This window comes from Chiroxiphia lanceolata, chromosome 3, assembly GCF_009829145.1.
Source record: "Chiroxiphia lanceolata isolate bChiLan1 chromosome 3, bChiLan1.pri, whole genome shotgun sequence".
In the NCBI taxonomy this organism is placed as follows: domain Eukaryota; kingdom Metazoa; phylum Chordata; class Aves; order Passeriformes; family Pipridae; genus Chiroxiphia; species Chiroxiphia lanceolata.
In genome coordinates this window covers 5,371,854-5,398,007 of record NC_045639.1, presented here as the reverse complement: position 1 = coordinate 5,398,007, position 26,154 = coordinate 5,371,854, and the positions used below count along the sequence as shown (strand labels likewise).

Here is a 26,154-nt window from a genome sequence, read left to right as displayed (position 1 = left end):
GTAGAGAATTTCAGCATATTTTTGTAAAAGTTGAGCTAAGTATAACTTGGGCATTAGGGGAAGTTTGATCATTCTGTACTGCCAGTAGAGCTGTATTAGCCAAAGCCTGCATGTTTAATGCTGCCTGTCTTTGCTTTGCAGACACAAATGACTGCAGTCCTCATCCTTGGTAAGTTTGCTGTGTTTATCCTTGGCTTTTTTGTTGTTGTTGTTTTAGAATTCTGGATTCTTTGTAGCAGTGTCCTTAATGTCTGCAATGACTTTTCTCTACAGTTACAACAGTGGCACTTGTGTGGATGGAGAGAACTGGTACCGCTGTGAGTGTGCTCCAGGCTTCGCAGGGCCCGACTGCAGGATCAGTAAGTGTTCCAATGGTGCTCCACCTCGATTTTTGTCTTGAATCTTGTTGCAAGACAATCATCTTAATTAGGTTAAGTGGTAGATCAGATGACTGATAGGTGTCCTGCAGATGTCCTGTGTCTTCTCTATCCGTAGCAGATTTGGGGAGGGCAGGAATCACACTGAAAATGATAGAAATTTGAAGTCACTCAACTGGAGCTGAAACTTCTTGGTTCAGATGAGCAGTCAAAATGCCTTCAGGATAGTTTTCCCAGTTCATATGTGTCTGTGTGACCCAGGCTTCTGCTTGAGATGAAAGTGTGCCAGCCAAAAACCTTGTCAGTTAATAATCCACCTCCAAGCCCTGAGGTGATGTATGTGCTTCCCTGTAATTTAATAATAATTACAGGTAGGAGGACACTAACACTTTTTTAATAACAACCATGGAAATGGAAGTCTCACAGCAGCAATACAAGTGGGAAGGGGTTTAACATTGTCATCAGTTGAAGAATCTAGTGGGGGACAAAACTGGAGCACATCAGAGGAGAGGAAGTGTGCCTGTGTGAGAAGGAATGTGTCCTTGCCCTTGGAAAGCTCAAGTAGCCACAGGGGTCAGGTTTTGATCTTTGCTAGTGCCACACAGCAGAAATGCCAAAGGACTTGTTTTGAGGTTATACCGGTGCTGCCAGCAGGAATCCATCTCCCAGTAGACGCTAGAAAATGAAGATAAAAGCTCCAGTAGGCAAATATATCCTATGTTTGCTTTTTTCTGCCCAAACAAAAGGATGCTATTTCCTCTCCTTCCCATCACAGATATCAACGAGTGCCAGTCCTCGCCCTGCGCCTTTGGAGCTACGTGTGTGGATGAAATTAACGGGTACCGTTGCATTTGCCCCCCGGGTCGCAGTGGTCCAGGATGCCAAGAAGGTATTCCAGATGCCAGAGCTGGTCCTAATGTTTGTAGCAAGATCTGTGTAATTGCATCTTGATGGTTCTGTGGTTCTATGGGGTTGTTTTTTGGGAGGTGTTACCTGTTGTTGTTTAAAGCAAATACCTTTATTGAAGAAGCAAACTTAGTGATAAGTTTAGGTGAACTTAGGAAAGGGTTTGATAGGGTTGGTGTTTGTTTGGATTTTGGTTTTTGGGGGGTTTTTTCACTTTTTCCCTGTTTTAAGCTTCTAATTCTGTTCACTCTTCAGTTACAGGAAGGCCTTGCATTACCAGCGTTCGAGTAATGCCAGATGGGGCGAAGTGGGACGACGACTGCAATACCTGCCAGTGTCTGAATGGGAAAGTCACCTGTTCTAAGGTACAGCTGGGCTGTGCTTCGGGTTATACTGTTCTCTGTCCTCTAACCAGTGGGTTCTTACCAGCATTTCTTCTCTCCTAGGTGTGGTGTGGCCCTCGGCCCTGCGTCCTGCACGGCAAAGGTCACAGCGAGTGCCCCGCCGGCCACGCCTGTGTCCCCGTGCGGGACGACCACTGCTTCACCCACCCGTGTGCCGCGGTGGGCGAGTGCTGGCCCTCCAACCAGCAGCCTGTGAGGACCAAATGCAACTCAGATTCTTACTACCAGGACAACTGTGCCAACATCACCTTCACCTTCAACAAAGAAATGATGTCACCGGTGAGTAGCAGCACCTCGCTGTGCTGTGGCATGTGTGGATTTGCTTCCCGGAGCTTGGAATGACTTTTGTCATAGGGAAAAGCACAATAAAAGCTGGCACTGTCTTTTTATCAAAGTAAACAGAAAGCAGAGAAGGATTAATACAGCCTTCCACCATAAATGCTTTTGTGTCTAGGGAAGAACAAAAGCTGGTTTTGAGGGAATTCCACATCCTTTTCCCTTGAGAACTCTTACTTCAGGGCAGGGAAAAAACCCCCAAACAAATCTTATATCTGTGTATTTGTGTGCATATATATTTAAAAAACCCAACACCTTTTTTTTGTCCTCCAGGGCCTTACCACAGAGCATGTTTGCAGTGAATTGAGGAATCTGAATATTCTGAAGAATGTTTCTGTTGAATATTCCATCTATATTACCTGTGAGCCTTCCCACTTGGCAAATAATGAAATCCATGTTGCTATTGTAAGTATTCCTGGAATATTTTTGAATGTCTCAGTAGTTAATTGTCTGGATATGTGTGCAACATGTGGATTTCATAAAAATCTTAATTCCTGGCTTTGTCAGCACTTCCTGTGGTTTAGTTTCCATCCTGATTCCCTCTAAGAACAGGGAAGGAATCCTGGTTACATGTGCATACCTGAGAGCTGCCATCTGAGGGCAACTGTAATAGGGGGAGTAAAACATTTCTGTGCTCCATTCTTGCTTTCCTGGGGGGGGGGGGGGGGATTTTTGGTCTTTGTAGAGATGGGGACAAAAAATATGCATTATTAGTTTCTGTCCATAGCCAGCCTCTTTGGTTGGATTTTTTTATGTGTTAAAAGCACGAAGAGCCTTAAGTGACTGTGGAAGTTTTTAAACAGCAGATTCCCCCGTGCATCTGCTGTGGCATTTGGTGTTAATTGTGTGCCTTGTCCTGCAGTCTGCAGAAGATATCGGGGAAGATGAAAACCCCATCAAGGACATCACAGATAAGATCATCGACCTGGTCAGTAAGCGCGACGGGAACAACACCCTCATCGCGGCGGTGGCCGAAGTCAGGGTGCAGCGGCGGCCGGTGAAGAGCAAAACAGGTGAGCTGGTCCTTGTCCCCAGACTCCTGTACCCTTGCCCTGACTAGAACAGCCCTTCCAAGGGCACTCTGGAATCTCTGCTCCTTGGCCCTGTTCACTGGGAACAATGGGGCGGCTTTGCATCAGGATCTTTTTACTTAGGAAAACCACAAAGGTTTTGAAAACGCTCTAAAGCAGTGGCCTAACCTGGTAAAGCGGCTGCCGCTCTCCTCGTGGAGAAATAAGTGAAAAAACAAGGCTTAAGAACTGAGATTGGTTTTCTTTGTAGAAAGCCTGGAGTTGGCCCCCTTGGTTCACAGCAGGACTGACTGCTCTCCTGTCTCTTCCAGATTTCCTGGTGCCGTTGCTGAGCTCGGTCCTGACAGTAGCCTGGATCTGTTGCCTGGTCACTGTGTTTTACTGGTGCATCCGGAAGCGCCGAAAGCAGAGCAGCCACACTCACACGGCCTCTGATGACAACACCACCAACAACGTGAGGGAGCAGCTGAACCAGATCAAAAACCCCATTGAGAAACACGGAGCAAACACTGTCCCCATTAAAGACTACGAAAACAAAAACTCCAAAATCGCCAAAATAAGGACACACAACTCCGAGGTGGAGGAGGACGACATGGACAAACACCAGCAGAAGGCCCGATTTGCCAAGCAGCCAGCCTACACTTTGGTAGACAGAGATGAAAAGCCCCCCAACAGCACCCCTACAAAACACCCAAACTGGACAAATAAACAGGACAACAGAGACTTGGAAAGTGCACAAAGCCTAAATCGGATGGAGTACATCGTATAGCAGACGGTGGGGTGCTGCCATGCAGGGCCTTTAAGTATCATTATAAAGGCACTCAAGAGCTTGTAGTTCTTAAACTGTTGTGTAATATTTGAGTCTAAGGCTATTATTTACTTAGAATCCCTGTGTTAATTTAAGTTTGGACAAGCTGGCTTACACTGGCAATGATAGTTGCTGTGGTTGGCTGGAATACCAAGTGCTGCATTTCACATCTATGCAAAACTAGTCAAAAGTGCCCTCCCGTAAATTCAGCTGCAGCTGATCCATCATGGAAACGTTCCATAAGGTATTACATAGCCTTATTACTCTTCCTTAGTGTTCATTTTTTTTTTTCTTTTTCTGCCAGATGTTCCGATTTATACAGTTTCTTTAGAATAATACATTTTATTTATATTTATTGAATTTGAGTTTTTTGTATATTGGTTTTATGGTGACGTACAACTAGTTCTGTATTTGAAAGTGCCTTTGCAGCTCGGAACCACAGCAACTATCAAAAATAAGTTTATTATTTATTTTTTTATTGTATTTTTGTTGGGGGTGGGTGGGGGGAACTTGTCAGCAGTTGCTGGTAAATGAAGAATTTAAAGAGGAAAATGTGTCAAAAATAGAAGTTTGTATAGATATGTAAATAATTCTTTTTTTATTAATCACTGTGTATATTTGATTTATTAACTTAATAATCAAGAGCCTTAAAATATCATTCCTTTTTATTTATATGTATGTGTTTAGAGTTGAAGGTTTTTGATAGCATTGTAAGCTCGTGGCTTCTTTATTTTGAATTTATTTTCTTGTTACATGTTGCCTATATGCCAAAACTAAGGTGTTCTAAAATAGTTTATTTTTAATAGGATGGGCTTTCATGCCTTGATGCTGGTTTTTGTACAATGTCAAACGTTTGAAACACCTTCCATAGTATCACTTTAAGACTCTTTGTAAGTACTGACTGAGGCAGTTTAGAGAATTAGACTAGAAAATTTTTTTTGCTGCTTTAGACTTGAAAACCGAGTGACAGGCAGATAATCTGCTAAGGAGCAGTTTAAGGGAACAAAACTGAGCTATTACTTTATGTAGATGAAATGTGAGTGGTTGCATGTAATTAAAAATATCAAATTAGCGTGTGAAGTTGGAAACACAGCAATCTTATTTTGTAAATTCTAATTATTTTTTTTCTCACCATGAAATATGTAATACTGAACCACTTGTAGATTTGACTTTTTTTTGTAATCTACTGCATTTAGGGAGTATTCTAATAAGCTAGTTGTTGAATACTTGAACAGTAGAATGTCCAGTAAGATCACTGTGTAGGTTTGCCATAGATTACACTGCCCGCCTTAACAAGTGAGGAAATCAAAGTGCTATTACAATGTTTAAGATCAAAAGGCTTATAAACATAGTCATCTCGGTGGTTAACCATTGAGATCATGAAGATACCTTGTATTGTGATATTAGTGTTATATGAAAATGCATCTTTGATGTGTTGTTCCTGGCAATAAATCTTGAAAAGTAATATTTATTAAATTTTTTGTATGAAAACATAAAAGAGCGTGGAGATTATTGAGCTTGGAGGTGCTCCCAGCCACTCAGTTGTGCAAATCCAGGGGCAGGTGCTGCTGTAGGTTTTCCAAGACCTGCCCCTGCCTTTGGTGGAGTCAGTTTTTTGTGAGATGATTACATGTTCCCCTCTGGCTCCCAATGGGATTGAAGGGGTTTGAAAGCAGCGTGTCCCTCGTTCTCACTGTCTCTTGGCCAATGTCCCTCTGTGTATTCCCGAGAGGATGATGGTGTGACTGGAATTGTGCAACGAGTTTACTCTGCTCGGGCCAATGAGCTGCCCCCAGATGTAACCAAATCTAAGTAGCTAGGCAAGATCCAAAGTGCTGACCTGGATGGGAAGGGATCCATAGATCCTGCTGATTTCTGATGGGCAAAAAGTGCTTTGTAAAGCATAAAATAAACTCTTAAAATATTCAACACGACGGCTTTGAATGCTGAACTAATGCTGCCCCTCCCACCCGAAGGGGACGCCTGGGGAGGTGCAGGGGTTGGCTGGCTCATGGTCTGCTCTGATTTTGGCATGTTCTGATGAAGCTGCAAAGTTGTTTTGGGAAGGGGCTAAAAGCTGAGGGAACAATGTGTAACAAACTAATTGAAAAAGAGTTAAACCAACCCACTGCAAGGTTAGGCCTTTGCATCCGTATTTGTCTGTGGTAAATAAATAGATATTTTCTATAAAGTTGCTGCAATATAAATACAATGAACGCTGACAAAATCTGACAGTGAGAAATACTTTGTTATGTACCTGCTTCACAGCTGTCTAAAAAAAAAAAAAAGATAAAATCTAATTAGTGTTATTTTTTATTTTAAACTCACTTCAGAAGGAGGTTTCCACTGTGGCTGTGCTACTTTGGGGGGGGCTGCTCTTACTCTTCCCAATCACATGCCTGGAGCCTTGTCAGTGTTGTGCCTGCTGAATGGGAAGTCAACGAGATTAGCTTCATCTGACCACTTTAATAATTCCCCATCAAACAAATCCCACGAGTATTTATTTCCCTTTGTTCCCTGGCTTCTAAATCTGCAGTAAAGCAAACACGGCATGTCCAAAAAAAGCCACTTAAAGATGATAGAATCTTCCACCTGCCTCCGAAGTGCAAAGCCAGGCTATTCCCTGAATGCTTTCCCATGCTTTTAATGTTGAATTAACCATCACCCTGATGTCTGCTGTTCGTGTGGGTCTCAAATTCAATGATACAGAAACAACTACCTCCTTCCAAATGGCTGAAACATACCTGAATTGGTTGGAATTTGAATCTGCCTTCCATTAAGCAAAAAAATAATTTAAAAAATAGAGCATTTGCAATTCCTTGGAACCTCCATTTACCAGGCTTCTTCAAAACCTACTGAGGCAAATTCTAATTACAGACTTAATTGTTGCACATAGTGACAAAGCTGTTTAGGTCTCTGAAGACTCAGTGAAAGAAAAACCTGAGTTCCTCAAGCTTCAAAATAAGTCAGAGCCCTGAGCACAGCGTTCATTTATTTACTTCCAGCCCTTCCTGTGCTCCAAAGTGTCTATGGACCAGGCAGAGGGTTTGTTACTGCAGAGCTCCGCCACACACAACTTGCTTTTCCCACAGAGCTCATTTCATTGCTACCTCATGGTGTTAGAAAATTAGAACTCCATGAGTTGTACAGAGGGAAGGAAGAAAATTCTGTGCAAATGCCATAATGGTATTTGTTAATTAATCCTCATATCTCAATGGTAGCTCCAAAACTTGCACTGGTGAATGTAACACAAAACCAGTCCTCCAAAGGCCAGATCCACCACCACACTGGGGGCTGGTCTGGGAAGTGGTTTCCGTTGCCATGAAAATAAATAGAAACATGAAGTTTAAGGCTTCCCCGTTAGAATACCAAGGCACATTTATTTTTGTGGAAATCATTCTTTGCCAGTTCATACTTTACTAGTCGGGGAAGACACATTCTGTCTAGTCAGGAGAAGTTTCCCAGTGCTACTGTGTGTTTGTTCTTTGGACTCTTCTTCATGTAAGGACTGAAAAATACATCTTTCCTGAGCTGCCAGTTAAACACAGGCACTAAAATAAAATAAATTAAATAAAACAAAATTACTCCCCTTAGCACTCTCAGCTTTGCTCTACCTACAGCTAATTGGATGTGCCAGATCTGGGTTTGGTTCAGCTCAAGCACGGCCACATCAAAGCTCTGCACCTCCGCATGGAAAGGGCCTGTCTTACGTAGAGGTAACTGGGAAAGGTGCTGATGGTGCACGTTACATCAGCCTGAATGCCAATATATTCCTGTCACCAGGGGAACACCAGCCTTGGGAACGGCTCCCTCTGCACTACTAACAGGAGCCAAGGGCAGCCAAGAGCACTGGGACATCTGTGAACCACTTTGGGCCCCAAACACGAGACCTGCACCTTCAAGCCATGGCACTGATGAAGCCGTTTTCCCTTCCACAGACACACCATCTGCACCCCAAGAGTTCAGGTTATTAACCGGCTCCCTGCCAAGCTAGAAAAGGTACAAGGTTATGCTCTCGTTGGATCCTTCAGGATTCCTGACTCCGCTCCCTATCCCCAGCCCTGAGGCTGAATCCAGCCCTGCCTCCCCAGCTCTTTGAGGCCCAGAGCACTGCTCCTGCCATCTGCAGAGTCACAAGGCAGAGCCTTCATGTTTTTGGGAGTGCATGCAAAGATGAGAAGTTCTGACAAGGGAAGTACCAAATTCAGCCTTTTCTGCCCCAGAAGATGGAAGTGATTGCGTAACCTCCCCCTCTCCTCCTAAAGGAAGCAAGAATATTTAAGTATATTTAAGATTTTTTTGGCTTCCCCTTTTTTCATGATTATTGTTTGCCCGTGCACACAGAGTTTGCCTGCAAAGGTCAGTGATTGCTCCCAAAAGAGGGGAAAACAGTAAAATAACCATGCAATGATTAATACCAATTTGTGGGGGAGAGGAGGAGGATCTGAATGGTTCAGCAGCTGCTTCCCCAGCACTGGGCAGCAGCAGAGCCATATGGGATCAGACATGGGCATCAGACCAGAGCTCCAACCCAGATCTGCCAGTGAGCACCTTCCCTGTGATGTGCAAATTGTTTCAACCAGTTTCTCTACAGGGTGGAGGAATAAATCTCTATTCCTTTTATTCCAGAGCTGTGAGATCATATTAATATTAAAAAGGGGCATGCCCGGCTCTAGAATGAGAGCTTAAGACACTTTTCTTTAAAGATCTGATGCATAAATAAAAAAGATAATTATGGTGGCAGCAAGTAAAGCAGTTATGGAGCTCTAGAGCACCAATTCCTACTACTGTACTAAAGGATTTAACTCGGACAGAATGGGAACAAATCATTGAAATCCTCACTCACACAAGGTGCGCTTTCAGCTCCCACAGGAACAGATCCCCAGCTCTGGAATAATTTATGTGGATAGTAAAGAAGGTAAGGACAGTTGTGGTCAATTCCCTGGGCAATTTCCAGGTTACAGCTGACATGCCCTGTGACACTACATCATTTCCACAACTCTTTCAGGATTTCTCAGCATAAACCAAACAAAGAGTCCCCATCTAAAAACATCACCTTATTGCCACTGTAGAAAGGACAAGGCCACACACTATCAGGTTCCATTTTAATCATCTGGGGGAAAAAAGGTGGACAGAAACACTTAAATGCGTTGACTCAAGAATTTGCAGTACAAGTTCCTTAACCAGCTGGCTTTACCTTGGAAAACTTCCCTCAGTGCTGCCCCAGCCATCAGGATAAGCACATGCTCCTCCCTCCAGGTTCAGCTGCTTTGATATCCCTCTGATGAAAGGCTCCTGTGCTGCTGCTACCCCAGCCCACATCTTCTCCTTCACACAGGTGAGGGGAAGCCAGTTAGTGCTCATTAGAGAAGAAAAAAAAGCACAAAGCAAAGAAGTGAGGAGTGCCTTTTATTAAAGCTAATTTCTGAGGCCAACCCACACTTCCCACTGCTGGCAAAGAGACTTGGCGTTATTGCCTCTGTTTGCTGCAGCCTGTTTAATACAGAACAAAACCTCTCACTGGTACTGATACAGCCAGCAGATAACTACTCATAACATGCAATCTGGGAAAGTCTATATTTTACATCTTTCTTATTCCCACTGCAAACAGAAAAATATTTCCTCGGTTAGTTTTTTCTTTAGAAAGAATCCATTTTCCAGTCAAAAGCCAATGGGATAAAAATGTCAATTAAATCTCAGCCAAGGCAAGGGAGAAGGAACTCCCTGACCAAATAAATGGCTCCTTAACATCTCATTTGGACAAAACCTTCTGCACCAAGGAAAGTCTGGGTTCCTACCTGGCAGGTAACACCAGAATAAACACAAAGCTTAGTGCTCATAATAACTCTTGGGATGCTTTAAACCTTCCTATGGATCAACACTGGGCAAGGGAGATTTTACATCAGCTGCTTCCTCTTTATAAATGATTACGTAAAAGGCTGGTCTAGCTTTTGATGTGTGTTTAAACACAAAAGTTCACTAAACAAATATTTTTAACTCCTTTGATGTAAAGAATAATGGAAACAATCGTCTGCACCCATAGAAAGTGTTTCTCTAGGAAAAGGCTGTTTCACTATCAGCAAAGAGCACAGACCAAATGAACCAGATGATTCATCAAAAATAAAAACCCACCAAAACTGCCTGGTTTGAGAGAAAAAACTGAACCAAAGATACTGTTTCTGTGCTTCAGTGGTAGTTTCAGAACAGAACAGAACCTTAAACATTCCTTACTTTTAACAGAAAGGTGTGCTCATGCTGCTCAGAAGCAAACTGGTAATAGAAAGCCACAGCCAAGGTTTGGAAACAGCTCAGTTTCCAGCTTCTTTTTTTCCCCTAAACCTGATTTAGGAAATCAGGTTTGTGGTTCAAGAGCATGTCAGACCACACCTCTGCCAGTCCTCTGGGTGCAGCTGATGAAGAAAAAGCAAAGTCTGAGAAGAGACCATGGACTTAAAATAGAGAGATAACAGACATGACAGTGACACAGCCTGAGTGTCCCAGCACCACCCAAAGCACCCACCAGGTTTGCAAAAGGGAGGCTGTTACAAAAGTCCTGTTGCACAGACAACAGAAACAACAGTTTTGAGCAGCAACACCACCTAAAATCCAGAAATGACCATCGATTCAAAGCTTTTTCCCTGAATAACTGCATTTCTGAGAGGATCCAAGACACGACTTTTTCAAGGAATGAAGTTCTAAATACACAGCTCCAAAGAGCCTCGAACCCAATGAGCCAGTGAGGGCAAGCAGGAATGATGCAACTTGGTACTTGTGAGAAAGTTTGATGTATCCAAGCCCCCTATAATGTATGGCATTCCTTTGTAAGGGTGCAGGCAGGTATCTTATCCAGTTAAGATTATAAATAAATTGTAATTATAAGGTTAAACCACATTTAATAACGTTACGGGATGATAAAAACTATATGTGGTTGCCCTCTGGTTTCTGACACTTGAGTTATCTATGCTAAAGCTTTAATATAAACTATCCAACTATTTAATTACTCTTATTTTTCTGGTAAATACTTCATTAAATGTCCTTATACCTCTCTCAAGTCCATCAGAAAGGTGCTTTTTACTCCCTTCCTGGTCCAGTATCTCCAGTCCACAAAAAAGACAACAGTAAACATACCTCAAGCTCTTCTTCCTCCAAACCAGGTTTTTTGGCAGCCTTGGTTTTGCTGTTACTAGGAAAGATCTCTCAGCAGAGCCTCAAGCTGGGTAAGGATTAGCAACCTGACTGCAAAGCACCGAGAAACACCACACAAACGGCTGGAAGAAAAAAAAGAACACGTCCTCTAGACAGATGCAGAATCTTTCTCTCTTTACAGCAAGAGCAGACATTATTTCTTGTAGAAGGAAGCTGTACAGCCAACAGTGCCTTGCTGTCAACTGCTGAGCTGCCAGCTCTCATCAGGACCAGTGTTACACCACCAGCTCTAATGCTCATGGATGTGAATCATCTTCTTAACCCCAATGAGGATATCCACAGTCCTAAGGAAATGTCAGTGACATTTTTCTAAATTGCTTCAGATAAAATCACAGAATCGTAGAATATGCTGAGTGGGAAGGGATCCACAAGGATCATCAAAGACAGCCCCAAGAATCCCACTCTGTGCCTGAGAGCATTGTCCAAACGCTTCTTGAACTCAGACAGGGGCCCACAACCACTTCTCTGGGGAGCCTGTTCCAGTGCCCAACCACCCTCTGGGGGAAGAACCTTTTCTTAATACCCATCCTAAACCTCCCCTGATAGAGTTTCATGCCACTCCCTCAGGTCCTGTCTCTGGTCCCCACAGAGCAGAGATCGGTGCCTGTCCTCCTCTTCCCTCACGAGGAAGTTGTAACTGCAGTGAGGTCTCCCCTCATTTCCTCTTCATCTCCTCATCTCCTCTTCACCAAGTGCCCTCAGCTGCCCCTCACACAACTTCCCCTCAAGGCCCTTCACCATCGTCATGACCCTCCTTTGGACACTCTCTAATAGCTTAATATCTTTTTATATTGTGGCGCCCAAAACTGGCACAATATTCAAGGTGAGGCCACCCCAGTGCAGAGCAGAGCAGGACAATCCCCTCCTCGCCCGGTGATGCTTTGTCTGATGCCCCCCCGGACATGGTTGCCCCTCCTGACTACCAGGGCACTGCTGATTCAGTGTCCATGGTCACACTGATTTTAAGAGGATTATGAAAGAAAATTGCTCATAAATTTATTTTACACATTTATAAAAGACAGACATGAAATAAAGTTATGTTTCCTTAGCTCATTAGCATATAAATTTAAAAAGCAGCATGAAAAGGCACCGTGCAATGGAAAATGACCTCTACCTTAAAGTAAGGACTAACTGGGGTATCACTAACACATGAAAACCACAATGTTGTCGTTGCATTAAACAGGGCCTGATTTTGAAAAATAAATGTATGTCCATATGTTTATGTCTGAACTTCACCCCAGAGCAATGTTTGCACATCCAGGTGTAACTATATAAATCTAAATACAGAAACCCAACCTTCATTTTTCCAAAGACTGAATGCATGATCACTTGTACCCACAGTCTGGGCTAGAAATAAATGTTCATATCAAAACTGCATAAGCAGAAAAGTGCAGTTATTTTGAAACCTGGCTGAAAAGGTGGGTCTCAAATTATCAGCTATTAATTCTGGTTAAAGATTTATTTGAAATAAGCTCAATTTGCCTTATTGATGTAAAGATCATGTGAATAAACCATGAACTTTCTAGCACAAAGGATTAATTTTTAGTAAAATAAACTATGTGTTCAGAAACAAGCAAAACACTGCTAACAGTGCAGCTGCTAACAGACCAGGAAAAGGGTTTTATTTTGCTGTTATCAGCTGATATGACTTTTTAATAACACTGAAACATACTCAGAACTAAAATTTTGCTTAGTAAATATTGAGATTTTTCTTTCTATAAATATGACACTGGTTCATGCAATATTAATATCTAATTCGTAAAGACTTCAAAGGATTATCCTCATTACAGTTCCAAATGACTAACATACTTAGTTAAGTAAAATTTCTTAAAATGTCTTCTCTAATTTTGATTTCATATTTTTATGATTTTCCATAATTTTGAATTGCTTCCTACTTTTTGCTTACACACAGATTTGGGTGACCACTTGTGCCATCAAGGTAATACTCCAGATTTTATGACTTCTTAAGCCTTCGAAGTTTTAACTTCCTGAGACCATTTTCAGCTTCTTTTTTTCTTTTTTGGGGAAGCTTCTCTGAAGACACAGCTTGCAGTTCTAGACTCAGTGATGGCATTGCAGGCAATCCCTCAGTGGCTATGCTTGGCTCATTTTGGCTTGTCTGCACTCTACTGTTCCTCACAGAAAGAGGCTGAGAGGGTTCTTTTGTCCAAGTCAATGATTGTTTGTCAGCTGCAGTCTTTGCCCTGTCTTGCTTAGAAAACAATCTGGAATTACGGGGGGTCTTATCCCCCAGGAATGGACCCAAACAATCAGCATTGCACTTACTCATTTCTGGATGGACAGAAATTAAAGGAGTCCCTTCAGAGGACACTTTTTTGCATTGCTCTAACTTCTCCTCTGAACCACAGCTCTTTAGTTGAGCCTGTGTTTTGGTCACTTTTTGACTTTGTTTTGGACCCAGCAGTGCTGACTCAGAGCTGTAAGGAGGGTTCTCACTTAGAAGACTCGACTCCAACCACTCCAGAGCGTGAGGTTTTTGCTGGCTGCTAACATCATCTGCCTGTCTCTGATTAACATAATTTTCCAGCTCTAAAACAGGAAGCTCCAAGCTGCTCCCAGCTGTATTTGTGCAGTCCTTCAGCAGGCCTGGACTGCGACGTTTCACATCAGCGCGAGGACTGAGAGCGGTTTGACAGTCGCTCTTTCTGTTCTCTGCCTGTGAGTCCACTGAGCCAAGATACACTTTCTTGGAGCCCTTGCTGATTTGAGGTTGGCTTGCACTACTCTTCCTTGTTTTCGTCCTTTTCACACTGCAATAAAAAGGAATTTTGTTTTTTAAATTAAAAAAAAAAAGAATCTTTGCTGCCTCAATTTGCCCTTCTTCCAAACCCTGGAACACCACTAGGGCCACCCTCTTTCTGAACATGGGAAAAATCCCTGTATATCATCTTGACAAGCAGCAATGTTCGTCTGGTGTGCATAATATCAAGTGTTATCCATCTGATTTTCCACTGCACTAGGGGAGAACCCTATTTATTAATGACTAAGCCATGAAGGAGTGAGTTCACATTCTATTCCAAGAGGCAGAACTGGATTCATTACAGATGTTAAAGGTCAACACAGCATAAGTATATTGAATTCCTTCCTGAACTGGCTTGATAAAACAGCATTTCATAAGTGCCTAAATGATTCCAAACCATTCCCATATATCCACATGCATAATGTATAGCTACAGGACAGAGGGGGCTGGCAGGGAGAGGCAGTGAGTGTGTCTCTGTGTGAGAGCTTCTAATCTCTATTTTAGAATGTTCCTCTGGAATTTTTCCCAGGACATTTCAAAGCGTTACTTCGGAGTTAACCACTACTCATCTAGTATCAAGCTCGCTCATCTGGGAAGGACTTAGTTAATGCAAGTAGATGATATTCTAAAAGGAATTATACAGGAAAATGGGATCACAAGGGACCTGATGGAGTGTCAGTACATAAGCACCACTTGGCAGTGTGTTACTTACAAACCCAGATTTCACACAGGCCGTAAGATCAACTTTAAGCCCAAGTACTGAGGCTGCATTTTGAGTCTAAAAATGTCACTTTAACTGTGACCAGTGGTCCAGTTTCTTAAAATGAACAAAACAATATATCTGCAAAGTGTTTTTCACCAGATTCAAGCATCACATATTTATTTTGGCTCAGAGCTTCATTCAAGGAAAAAAACAGCCTGTTTTGATTCTGCCCAGCGCTATGTGAGATATCTATGTGGGTTGTAAGAGCTTTCTCCATGCTGTAAAAACTGCAACAATCATTTTATATGCTTATCCCCACTGGAGTAGTAGTCTCTTGGTAATTTAAAACAATCTTTTGTAAAACAGTTTGTACTATTTGAAATTTTATTACATAGGCTGGATCCTAGCAACCCAAATTTTACCCATTATAAATTCAAAAGCTTAGAAAGAATAGGGACATACATGCTTTTCAGGATGTCTTGCTTTATTTGTTCATTCAGACTGATCTTAAGCTCCTTGTTCTCAGCAGATTCAGTAAAATATTCAGATGTCCCACTGGAAAGTTCTTCTTTCTGCTCCGAAAGAAAACACAGGTTTAAAACATGACACATCAAGCTATGATTATTCAACAGAAAACTCCACTTCTAATACTAAGACTTACAGCTGTTCTTTATTATTTTGATCTGAGCAGTCTAAGAGAAACAATTATTTTTAATCTTTTAATATTTGGGAGTCTAGTCAGCTCCCTCCCCTTTCAGACTCCCGACCAACATATTTCATATGCTAAAATACACCACAAACAAACAGGACTGCAATGTAAAGGATGGAGCTTTCCAAACCAGCCTGAGGAAACTGCTGGCAAATATTTGACATCTTTGTGGCTCAAACTGTGACAAATGCCAGGAATCTCTCTTGCAGACAGGAGCATGTTTGTCAGTCAGTTTTTTTTCTGAAGAGACTGACTGGCGCAGTGGTCTCTACGCTTATTCTCCGAGGAATTCCCAGAGCTTTCCATACTTAGGAAAAACATACAGAGTGGTATTCGCTCCCTGAAGAAGGCAAGGGTTAAACCTTTTAATTCTAACATTTATACTCCCAGATTGTAGTGGTTGGCTACTACAGGACAACAGGGGAATTCTTTCTGGTCTCAGCTAACAGCAGCACCATGGTTTTACATAATACGAGGTTGGGGCGAGCGGGAGGGAAGGAAAATGCTCTTTTTCTTCAAGCTGTGAGCATTTCCTTTCACAATGAAACAATCTCCATCAGAGAAGGGCCATTTGCTGACTTCACTATTAACTACCACATACTCCAAAAAAGTATTATCTCCCAGGCTATGGAGGAGACGAAAAAAAAGTGGTAAAGGCAAGAAGAGAAGAGGCTTTGTGCATCTCCTTGGCTTTGACAGCACTTTTCTCCATCAGCCTGAATGAGGCAGCCTCTGACAGGGGCTCAGCAAACAGAGGGAGGGCTTATTTAGCCCATTCCTTGCTCTGTGCCATGAAGAGAACACACTGGAACCAGGTGGTATGGAAGAACCTGTGGAGGCACAAAGCCAAAGCCTGTACACCGCTCCTGCCTGGAAAACGCCTCAAGGAACCTGTCACTTAGGGGAGATTAAGCCCTGCCCATTTTTATTTCTGTTTTAAAGGAGATGGGGGAAACCTCCATGCTCTTTCCAGAAGAAATAGCCAGTGAAAACAGCTTCCTGTTTTGTAAACAGGAGGGTAGTCAGGCAAAGAAATAAAGCCATTTCGGCACTTAAAACAACAGCTGTTCCGAGGCTCCTTTCAGAGGCAAATCACGAAAATGTGTGTGCGTGTATTGAGAGCTGCATCAAGTGCTGTCCACTAATGGTGCAAGGAGTGTGTTTACAGCAGGCAGAAAACATATGGGACTCACCTGCAACGTGATTTCAACCCCAGAAATCAAGCTTAACTAGTTTAATCTGAGGCATTAATTGCTGCTTCTATTCTTGTTACAGGTAGATTCCCCTAATTTGACTAAATACATTTTGTACTTTGTAAACTATTAAAGACTGGAATATTATTAAGATACTCAAGAGTTTTGCTAATTTTAAGACAGACTACAAAGCCTGGAGAAACTATTCTGATTTCCAGTAACAGTCACACAACTTGGACTGAAGGCTCTTGCACAATCCTTCTGCATCAAAGCAGCTGGAGAGCACTGACACTTGGCCAGGGAGCAGGAGCCCAGGCAGAAGTATTTGGGTTTCTGCTGCAAGGTGAATTCTGTTAAACATTCTTCAGTCCTCAACACAGCCAACTGTGCCAGGATCCCCAGCCCACTAAGGGAAATCTTGTACATGTGGAAAGCAGCACTTGCTACAAAATCCAGGGGAGAACTGGGGGCAATTCCTGTCCACACTCACTCCTGCAGATCAGCAACAAACCTCAGTTCTAACTTGTATCTGATCTGAAGCAGAGTGGGAAGAGCAGACCCTGGAGACAGGCAAAGTTGACCAAGTCATGTCACCTGTGAGTTAAGTCAGGCTGGAGTTAACACTCCAGAGGTGAAGGACTAACACATTCCCTCACCATGCTATCATCAACCTTTTGTTTTGCTTTCAAATAACTTATCGCACAAAGCGGTGACAGAAAAGGGTTAAGGCATCAAAAAAAATTAAAAATCAAAATGATTTATATGTGAAACACTTCTGAACATGCCCTCTAAGTACAGTAGATTTTCCCCTCGGAACCACACCCTGTAAGTGCTGTATTTTGAGAGCTGAACAATTAACATAAGGCATATGAGTCAGTCTTTGAAAGACTCTGTGGGAACCAGAGAGCCTTTTGCTATTAGGAGTGATGTAAACTCCCTAAGGCTGGAATAAGTCCACAATAGAAGGCAGAGAGAGTCATAAATAACAACAATGGGCACTCCATATACTAGTAAGACACTCAGCCATTATTGGTGATACTTCCTTTATTTTCTTTATTAGACTTAATAATTTTAGTTAATTAAAAGAAGAAAAAAATCTCTCTCTGTTTTGGGAATACTGTTTATTTCCTATGGGAACTTCAGGACTTGTTAAAGAAACAAAAAAAAGCTAATCTGCTCTCATCCTGTCTAGTAATCCCAAATTCCTTTTAGGCAGTGAAATAATTAAAGAAAAATATTCCAGGCATAAAAGGGAGGACAGCAGAAGCAGACATCATATAAACAATGACACCATGACAGAGAAAAACGTCAAAGCACCGCCAGACTTGCGACTCGACTCTGAAAGAGCTGCAGGGAGTGGGATTGCTGCTAACAAATTAAAACCACATTTCTTGGCAAATTGTTAAAGACAGACATATTTACATTTGTATAGAGACTGGGTGGGCACAAAAGATTAAAATGCTTCTCTAGCCCTTGAACTGCCAAGTTCTATTAGAAATATGTGCTCTTAAAACCCCGGGGTAAGCTCACTCCTTTTTGTCACTAAAACTCGGCAGAGAAGGGCCTGCAGAAGTGAAGCTGACCAAGTCTTACCAGCCATCCTGCTAACATAACACTGGCCTCCCCAAACCTGATTTTTAAAATCCTTAGTACTTATCCAAAGAGAAGTCTGGGAGGAAAAACCCTGTGTCAAGACCTAGAGAGAAACACGTCTGTTAGGCACACAACATACTTCACTTAAGGTTTATCAAATTGAAAATTCTTTTTCTTTTTTTTTTTTTTGGCTATCTCACTCAATTTACTACTCACTCACATTGAAAAAGAAATTCTCAAAAATGTAAAAGCTGTCATCTCCAGCTCTCTCCAGGGCAGTTGAATTCAGCATTAAATACCTGTTAAAGAACTCCTCATGGATGGGCACTTGTGAGGAACCCTCACAGCTCATTACCCTGAAGAAGAGTGAAAGGTTTTGGCCTTTTCAGCCTGACAATAAACTCATACAAATACTGATTATATTTTTTTCCAGTCTAAGGCTGAGTTGAAAGAAAACCTTCCAAACTGAACAATGCTGCCCTCCTTTCCTGCCTTCTCATTTGGTGTTATACTTTCTAGTTGTCTCTTACTCTTCTCAGTGGCACACACTTCTGTACCAATGAAGTAACACTAAGGGATAAATAAATTTAATGTCTGATTAACCAAAAAAAACCAGCAAAAACAAACTACACTGTTTTTAAAATGCATTTATCAGCGTGGCTCATCAAAAGTACTTGGTAGAAAACATCAATGGTTTCAAGAAATCAAATTTTCTATCAGAGCGGCAAATGGGAGGGGACTATAAATGTAATAATGTAGACAAAACTATGAACTGAAGTATTATCCCAGGCACACATAGTAAAACTAAAATTACTGAAATCAATAAGACAGAACCCCTTATTTAGGGGAGCTTTATATAAGCTGGCAATTGCATGATTTCTTTAATGTCACTCTAAGCCATACCCAGAGCTCACCCATCAAAGATAACCTTTAGGTTTCAGAGGTGTCCTAACAGATGACTGGCAGATCAGAGAGGTCAGGCAGGACTCCTGCCAATCTGATAAGCAAAAAAGGGCTCCTAAAGCAAGTGAGGAGGCTTGTGAGTGAAGGATGAATCAGATACTCTAATCTAACTGATAAAAAAGTGACAGAGACAGGACTTTGGGTCTCGTCTCCTGCCCTCTCCCATCCCACATGAAGGAAAAGCTTCCCACAGTTTCACAATGCAAATTTTTTGCATTTCCAATGCAGTGATGCATCTGTCCTGGCAGATGAACTCCAACCACATCATAAAACATTCACACAAGTTTTCCAAGTACAGAAATGGATCCTATTTTGAACCTGAAATCCAGTTCTTTGATTGGACTTGCGGAATATTGCTCTGCATTTTAAAGTTGACTGTCCTGCTCTAAATGTCAGTAAGTTCCAGTAAAAACCATGAAGGATCATTCCATGTTACACACTGGAGTACTTAGTTTTTTCCTTTGAAATAGGTATTTTTAAGGAATGCTGGTGGTTTTCAAAAATTCTCCAATTTCAATCTGGAAAAGAATGTAACAAGCAGAGCAAACTGCATTTCTCTGGAGGAGCAGAACTATTCAACTTACCCATGGCCTAGCATAGAAAGCAAAATCAAACTCCTGGATCCGTGCAGTCCTCATTATCTACTACCAGATTTCATTTTAATTAAGTTTTTGCTTGTCTGCACTGTTTAGTCCAAGGGTTGGCCCCATCTGTTACAAGCCCCTGTGATACAAATTCCACTTTCTCAAGCTACAAGGTGTGAACCCAAGTTTCTCACTCGATACATAAGTCCTGGCAACTCCAAACATTCCAAAGGTCCCCAAAGCATCATCAGATTAGCTCAAAGCATGTGACTTCTACGAGGAAAACGCCTCCTTCCTTTTGAAGTATTTGGTTCAGATTTTAATTGTATATTACATACAGCAGCAATCCCACACTATCCTGAATGCAAGAAATTCAGAGTTCTCTAGATTTGCATTTGAGCAGTTGCTAGAGAATGGAAAATAGAAAAATTCCTGCTGTAAATGGCACAGAACAAACAAAATCTGATACTCCACAAAACCTAAAGCTGCAGGGGGGCCTTTTTAAAAAATCAGACCTATCTGTATCACAGAGAGCAAATACACCCATCCCACTTTCTAAAGGCACAGAAGGTGCTCCCGAAACAACCAATTTATTTACATACCAAGGAGCACGTGACACATGCTGTGTGCATTTGCTTGAAGGCAAGAAGTGCTAAAATTAATGTTAAGTAATTGAGCTATTAATCATTCTGATTTTATATGCTGATGCTACAAGACTCAGATTCTATCTTCAGAGAAAGTGTCCACTGATAAGAAACGGAGGAACAGACAACAGCTTTTCAACCCAAATAACTTCTCTCAATGACACTGAAGAAAAATCTAAAGCATATTAATGGTGTAATTTTATTTTTTTAAAAGAAAATCAATGTCTCATAGGCAGGAAACTTAACTGAATTAAACTTTGCATTTACTTTTCCAGATATAGCAAGGGTTATATGACATAAGGGTTCTATGACATATAAGAATACTACCTAGAGTACATGATGTACACAGGAACATGATTCATATACTTCAAACTTCATTACTTACAGAAAAAAAAATCTGGAAAAAATGTATAAATTTTAAAAACAAATATTCTTTTTATGCAATGACAGTGTGCAATAACACAGGTCTTGGAATGAATAACTATTGCTCTTGATCTTGCTGGTTATACAGAAGCAAAATAGATAAAACAGGCAGGACTGCACAGCTCAGGAGACAAATAATGTTCAATAATTTAATGTTTTAACTTGGTTTCCAAAACAAATACCACTACCATCACTACCCCCAAGACCCTCAAGATTTCTGATCTCACACTGGTGATCTGTCCCTCCAAATACCTTAAATCACTACAAATGTTCCAAAATCTTGCCATAAACTTTACCATCATATATTTCAGCTTCCTGGTCAGTCAAGTTATGACCTTTCTCTTAGTTCTAAGGGGTTTCTGCTGAAGGCTGAGGAACAGATTGCTCTTTAAAACAATAAAAAAAAAATTCTCTCAAATTATTCTTTGTTCAACAGGAATATAATGAATTATCATCAAAGCCTGAAGTATTTTAAACCTTTTCAAGTCCTACAGCCATCAGATGCACTACAGCTAAATAAAACCTTTAGCTCACTGCAGCTTTAAACACGATCCCTGCCAGCCTTGCCCCTGCCCCTCTGTCCTCTCCTAAGTCTGCAGGGGAAGGAGCATCACTCAGTGCAAAGCACAGAATCAGCTCAAATCCACATGAACCACCAGCTTAAAACTGTGACAGCAAGAGACTGAGAGGGGGGAGGAAAATGAGGGAGGTGGAAGGATGATGACAGATGATAATATCTTAAATAACCACAAGGCTTTGACAAATGAGGTCTTGTGAACGCAGCTAAGTAGTTGCATTTAAATCAACTGGAGCACTCATATAAGAAGCAACTACCAAAATCAGGCAAAGATTACTCAATTGTCCCTGCTTTTTGAAGATTGCTTCATATGGAAATCATTTTATGCGCTTAATCTTTTATACTGCAGCTACAGGGACCATCTGTATTCCTGCTCTCCTTCACCTGGATTTTGCACAATGAGGTACATAATCTTTTATTGAAGATGTATTCCCCTTACTTGTTGGCTTTAAGACAATCAGTATTACTTTTTATTTCATTCCATATTTACTCTAATATTCTGTCTGCTTTTCCAGTAAATAATGCTACAGAACAAAGGTTTTCAAATCAGTTCTCTGCAGCAATATCTTGGCCTTTTTCCCCGTGATCACACAGTTAATTCACTCAGCAGTTGTTGAGCACTGCAATTGCTCTTTTCAGTAAGAATACTGTGCATTTATCAACAGATGATTTTCATTTACAGCCCTAATGCCCCTCTACCCAGCTCTGGGAGGTTTCTCTGAAACTCTCCACAGCCTTCTCCAGCCTTGGCTAATTGAAATAATTGTGTCAGATTTCATTCCATCATCTGTCCACTTCTCTGGATCATTAACACAGCAAACAGCAGACAGCCCTTAGACTTCTGCCATGCAGAAAATACATCAGCTTGGAAGCTATAAGAAGAAACTCAGGCAAGTTCAGACAAATCTCACTGAGGCAATTCACAGCATCACCACTCTCAGGTATCCTCCCTCCCCTTCTGCAGGAGGTTCCTGCCCCACTGCACAGTTGGCAGAGGGAGCACACACATGCCCCAGCTGCTCCCACCTGAATACAGTGCACCAGCTTAAAATCCAGGGAAGTTTGGTGTGCATGAATCCACAGGACTGTGACACACAGCAAGATGAGACGCAGGCACACAGCCCTTTTGGCAAAGCCTGCTGTAGGAGTGATAATCTCCAAGGAGAGGCAGACAGCTGGGACAAAAGGGAATACTGTAAAGCTGCTGTAGCTTCTTTATGAGCGAGTGGAAGAGTTCAGGATCATTACTTTGAGATGCAGTTTCTCAAAGAGAGCAGCCTGGTGATTCAAGATAATTTAAAGCTACACTGACAGTGAAAGGGAAGTCTCACCCTTACCCAACATGTGGTCCTGCCAAGGATCAACACCGAAGGGATCAACACCGCAGGGACCCGCTGAAAGCGAGCCAGGCAAACAACAACAAAAAAAACCAAACAAAACTCCCCTTGTTTTCAGAGGGATTATTGAATGAACCTATTAACCTATTTCCCCACACCTGCCAGTACTGACAGACACTGAGGACAAGAATGCCTGGGGAAGCAGAGAGAAGGTAGGAGGGACTGCATGTTTCACTATCATCAGTCTTGCAGCAGCTTGAGCAGAACATGAGGGATGAGTAAAAAAAACATGACAGAAGCTTGAAGTGTCAAAAGTGAAAACTCACCAAACCAATTCTTTGCCTGTTCCACTCTGTGGTATTTGGGTAGAGTTCATTAGTCTGCAGTTTCCCCTCTCTACCTTCTCAAAAAAAGGAATGAACCCTGTTTATAGTTACCAAACTACAGCTTAATGCTGTTTTCCTCTATGTTTCCTATAATGACTGAAAAGAACTCAGAATATTATCTGAAATCACAAGGAAACACTTATAAAAGTTAAAAGGATAATGACATAAAAAGACCAGCAACAAGACAAATATTACAACAAGTGTAACATTAATGTGTGTTGTGGATGTTTCTTCCAAACCAGGGTGACTATCAGCTGCTACCTAAAGGGATGGTCCTGCTCCCCTCATCCAAATCCTCCCCGTGTGCTCCTCCAACTTTTTTTTGCATCACAATTGGCAGCTGTGTGGGTACAGGATGAGTTGGTTCACTGAAGTGACAAGATGGAAAACTAATCCTCCAATAAAAATCAGAGGAACTTCACAAATAAATAATTTTCTGCTAGATCCAGTCAATGAACTAATTCATTCTCCACTGAAGAGTCACTTGGTCCATTGTAACCAGAAAGGAAAGGAATATGGAGCTGGAACTAGAGGGGATGTGGACTGACCTTTTCAGTAGTAGCCCACCATTACAGCAGCTTCACTGTGATATTTTAGAGACACACACACACACAGTTCCATGCCAAGATCAGTACTTCCAGTGTGAATTGTGCAATTCTATTGCACAGCATTTCCTTCTTCCCCTACCCAATCTGATATCACTTCACAATAAGTCTTTAAAGTATTTAAGATAACTAAATTCTACATAAAGTCTTGTACTAATCTTTACAAATTGCTGCTATCTGAAAAAGAGCTTTCATTTCACCTTCCAATAGACACACTATTCCAGCAGCATAAACTCCAGTGTTACAAGTCTCCTGTTATTTACAATTAAGAGTTCATGTTTTCATGAAAGAACCAGAAGCCTCTTCCCAGCATAAGCAAAACCCAAGAAAATCCTGTCATTTATGCTCTTAAAAGTTTTAAGAAAGAGAATTGTCTAATGCTTCTGAAATACATTACAATGACACCATTTATAAAATCAGACATGTATGAAGAACATTTTCTCTTTTATTTTTCTTTTATTTCTCTGCTGGGGATTTAAAAGGCATTGGGCACATCTTTAGCAATTTTCTGTTCCTTGTGTACCTATGTGGGGTTTTTTGTTTGGTTTGGTTTGGGTTTTTTAAGAGCAATATTCTGTTGGAAAAGAACCTTTATTTTTGTATAATATTCTCTGCAACTTAACAAGGCTCAGTGGAAACATCGACATCTCTAATAAAGACAGGATCTCCTACTCCCCCCTTTCTTTTCTGATTTCACATGAATGGTAATTTCAGATTTCCATTTCATCTCATCTTTAGTTTAACCTCCTTCATGCTTTCCCTTTAGTGCTTCCTCTCATAGATTCTGCTATAAAGCCAATGTGGTTATCAATGAATACTCCATTGTTAGCACATTTTCAAATGCTCATAAGCCATTCCACCCATTTCCATTTCCACTGTTTCTCCAGATAACCCATTTCCAATTTTCCATTTTAGCCCTCTACATAATAATCCTCGAGAAAATGTCGTCATTGACAAAGATGACTAAACTCTCCAGAGCTCTTATATATTTCCCTGGGTTTCCTCTTGTGCCATGTTCCCAAAACTGTCTTCTTACTCAAGATAAAACTATTTAAGATTACAAGCACAGTTTGGTAAAACAGGTAACAATGGGTTTATGTTTAAACCCAGCATTAATCAGCCAGGCTATTCTTCCATCTTTTCCTTGAGACTTCCAATTTGCTTATGTAATTTCAATAACTTCCATATTGTTTCTTTAATAGAGATTTCCCTCCTTCCAAAATGCTTATTACTGCCTGCAGTCTGATTTTTAAATATAACCACAGAACTCCTATTTATAAATAGGTTCTGGAAAATTACATATCAATAGATTTTCTTTGACTTTATTTCAGCTCTGCTCCTTAGAATTGCTCTCACATATTTTATTAGTTTATGCTTAAAGCTAATTTGACAGAGACTGTCTAATCCACCTTAACCTTAGTCTTACAGGAGGCATTACAGAAGGATTCAAATTGCTTCTCTCAGCAATTGATGCTGGGGTTTGTGCTTGTGAATATCTCAAAAGCAATCTAATTATGATCTTTCCTACGGCGCAGGACATAAAAATTACATTTCATAGCTGGCTACATCCACTGGTTTAAGCACAGTCTGTTTCAGAGCATAGCCTAAAAAGCAGTGAAAAAGCAAAGAATAAAGGGCTGAAGACAGGTGAAGGAAGACAGTTGTGGTCAGTGTCTCAGGCTGACATGAAACTGGTTTCAAGTAATGGGAAAGTGGAGCATTGAGCTTGACTTAACACAGCTCAGGAATGAAAGCTTGACCCACATCATAAACCAGCATAAAAGCAGTCTAAAAACACAAATAATTGTTAAGTCTTCAGTAAGTCACCTGCACTGACATTCAGCAACACAAAAAAGTGACAAAGTCCCCGTTAATGTATAGTTAACTGCTTTTATAGAATAGAATTGGCCTTCAAAAGCAAGGGTGTGAGCTGATTAAACATTTAAAAGAACTTGCATCCAACACTGTGACATTATTCAAACCCAAACAAAACACAGCCTCATTTTTAGCCCATGACAGAATAGGCTGGAGTGGATCAGCAGAAAGGTCTTCTGGGTGGTCTTTTGGAGTGCAGAGTTTGGAGCTCCAGCCCACTCACTGCAAACTGCCCAGGGAAAAGCACACACACACACAAAGTGCAGATCCTTTGCCTTTACTTCTGGAGAGCCAAAAACTTGAAACTGCCTCTCAGTGGCAATCCAACACTCCTCCAGTTTGGCAAAGTACCAAACAGGAGCATATGACAAATTTGGTCCTACCATGCTGCAGGAATTCTGGACCTACAGAACACTCTGGAGTGAACCCTTCAAGGAAGGGTGGTAAGTATCAACCAGATCCTCCAAAACATTTGCTGAGGGTCTGTTCCCATCTTACTAATCAGGTTCTTCAAATCAGGGAAGAGGCTTAGGGATAATTTTATCTTACTCCCTCCTCCCAACACACTGCACTGACCATCCCAGCCGGGTCTGTGCACACATATTGCATCTGCAAGTAAAGCAAACTCCCAGACTTTATTATTGATTAGGTTATGATCCCACTAAGAGATCTCTTTTTTTTTAATATAAAAGTTTTAAAACTGATTTTTGAAACAACAAGGAGTTTTTCGTAG

At 41.3% G+C, this 26,154-nt stretch overlaps 2 protein-coding genes across 7 annotated transcripts in view; one reads left to right on the top strand and one right to left on the bottom strand.

The window, feature by feature from the left end:
- Window positions 1-5,353, top strand: part of JAG1 (jagged canonical Notch ligand 1) — a 35,014-nt gene extending 29,661 nt beyond the window's left edge. Inside the window, exons 19-26 of the mRNA XM_032682604.1 lie at window positions 142-169; window positions 274-359; window positions 1,153-1,266; window positions 1,539-1,648; window positions 1,730-1,966; window positions 2,297-2,428; window positions 2,886-3,036; window positions 3,366-5,353. Of these exons, the coding sequence (XP_032538495.1) occupies window positions 142-169; window positions 274-359; window positions 1,153-1,266; window positions 1,539-1,648; window positions 1,730-1,966; window positions 2,297-2,428; window positions 2,886-3,036; window positions 3,366-3,823 (1,316 nt within the window). The 3' untranslated portion in view covers window positions 3,824-5,353. The remainder of the gene's footprint in view (window positions 1-141; window positions 170-273; window positions 360-1,152; window positions 1,267-1,538; window positions 1,649-1,729; window positions 1,967-2,296; window positions 2,429-2,885; window positions 3,037-3,365) is intronic.
- A 6,691-nt stretch (window positions 5,354-12,044) lies between these two features.
- SLX4IP (SLX4 interacting protein) overlaps window positions 12,045-26,154 on the bottom strand; it is a 70,348-nt gene continuing 56,238 nt past the window's right edge. For all 6 annotated transcript variants that reach the window (XM_032682326.1, XM_032682327.1, XM_032682331.1 and 3 more), the window contains exons 8-9: window positions 14,995-15,104; window positions 12,045-13,839 (exon numbers count right to left, since the gene is read on the bottom strand). In XM_032682326.1, coding sequence (XP_032538217.1) covers window positions 13,023-13,839; window positions 14,995-15,104 — 927 coding nt within the window. In that variant the 3' untranslated portion in view covers window positions 12,045-13,022. The remainder of the gene's footprint in view (window positions 13,840-14,994; window positions 15,105-26,154) is intronic.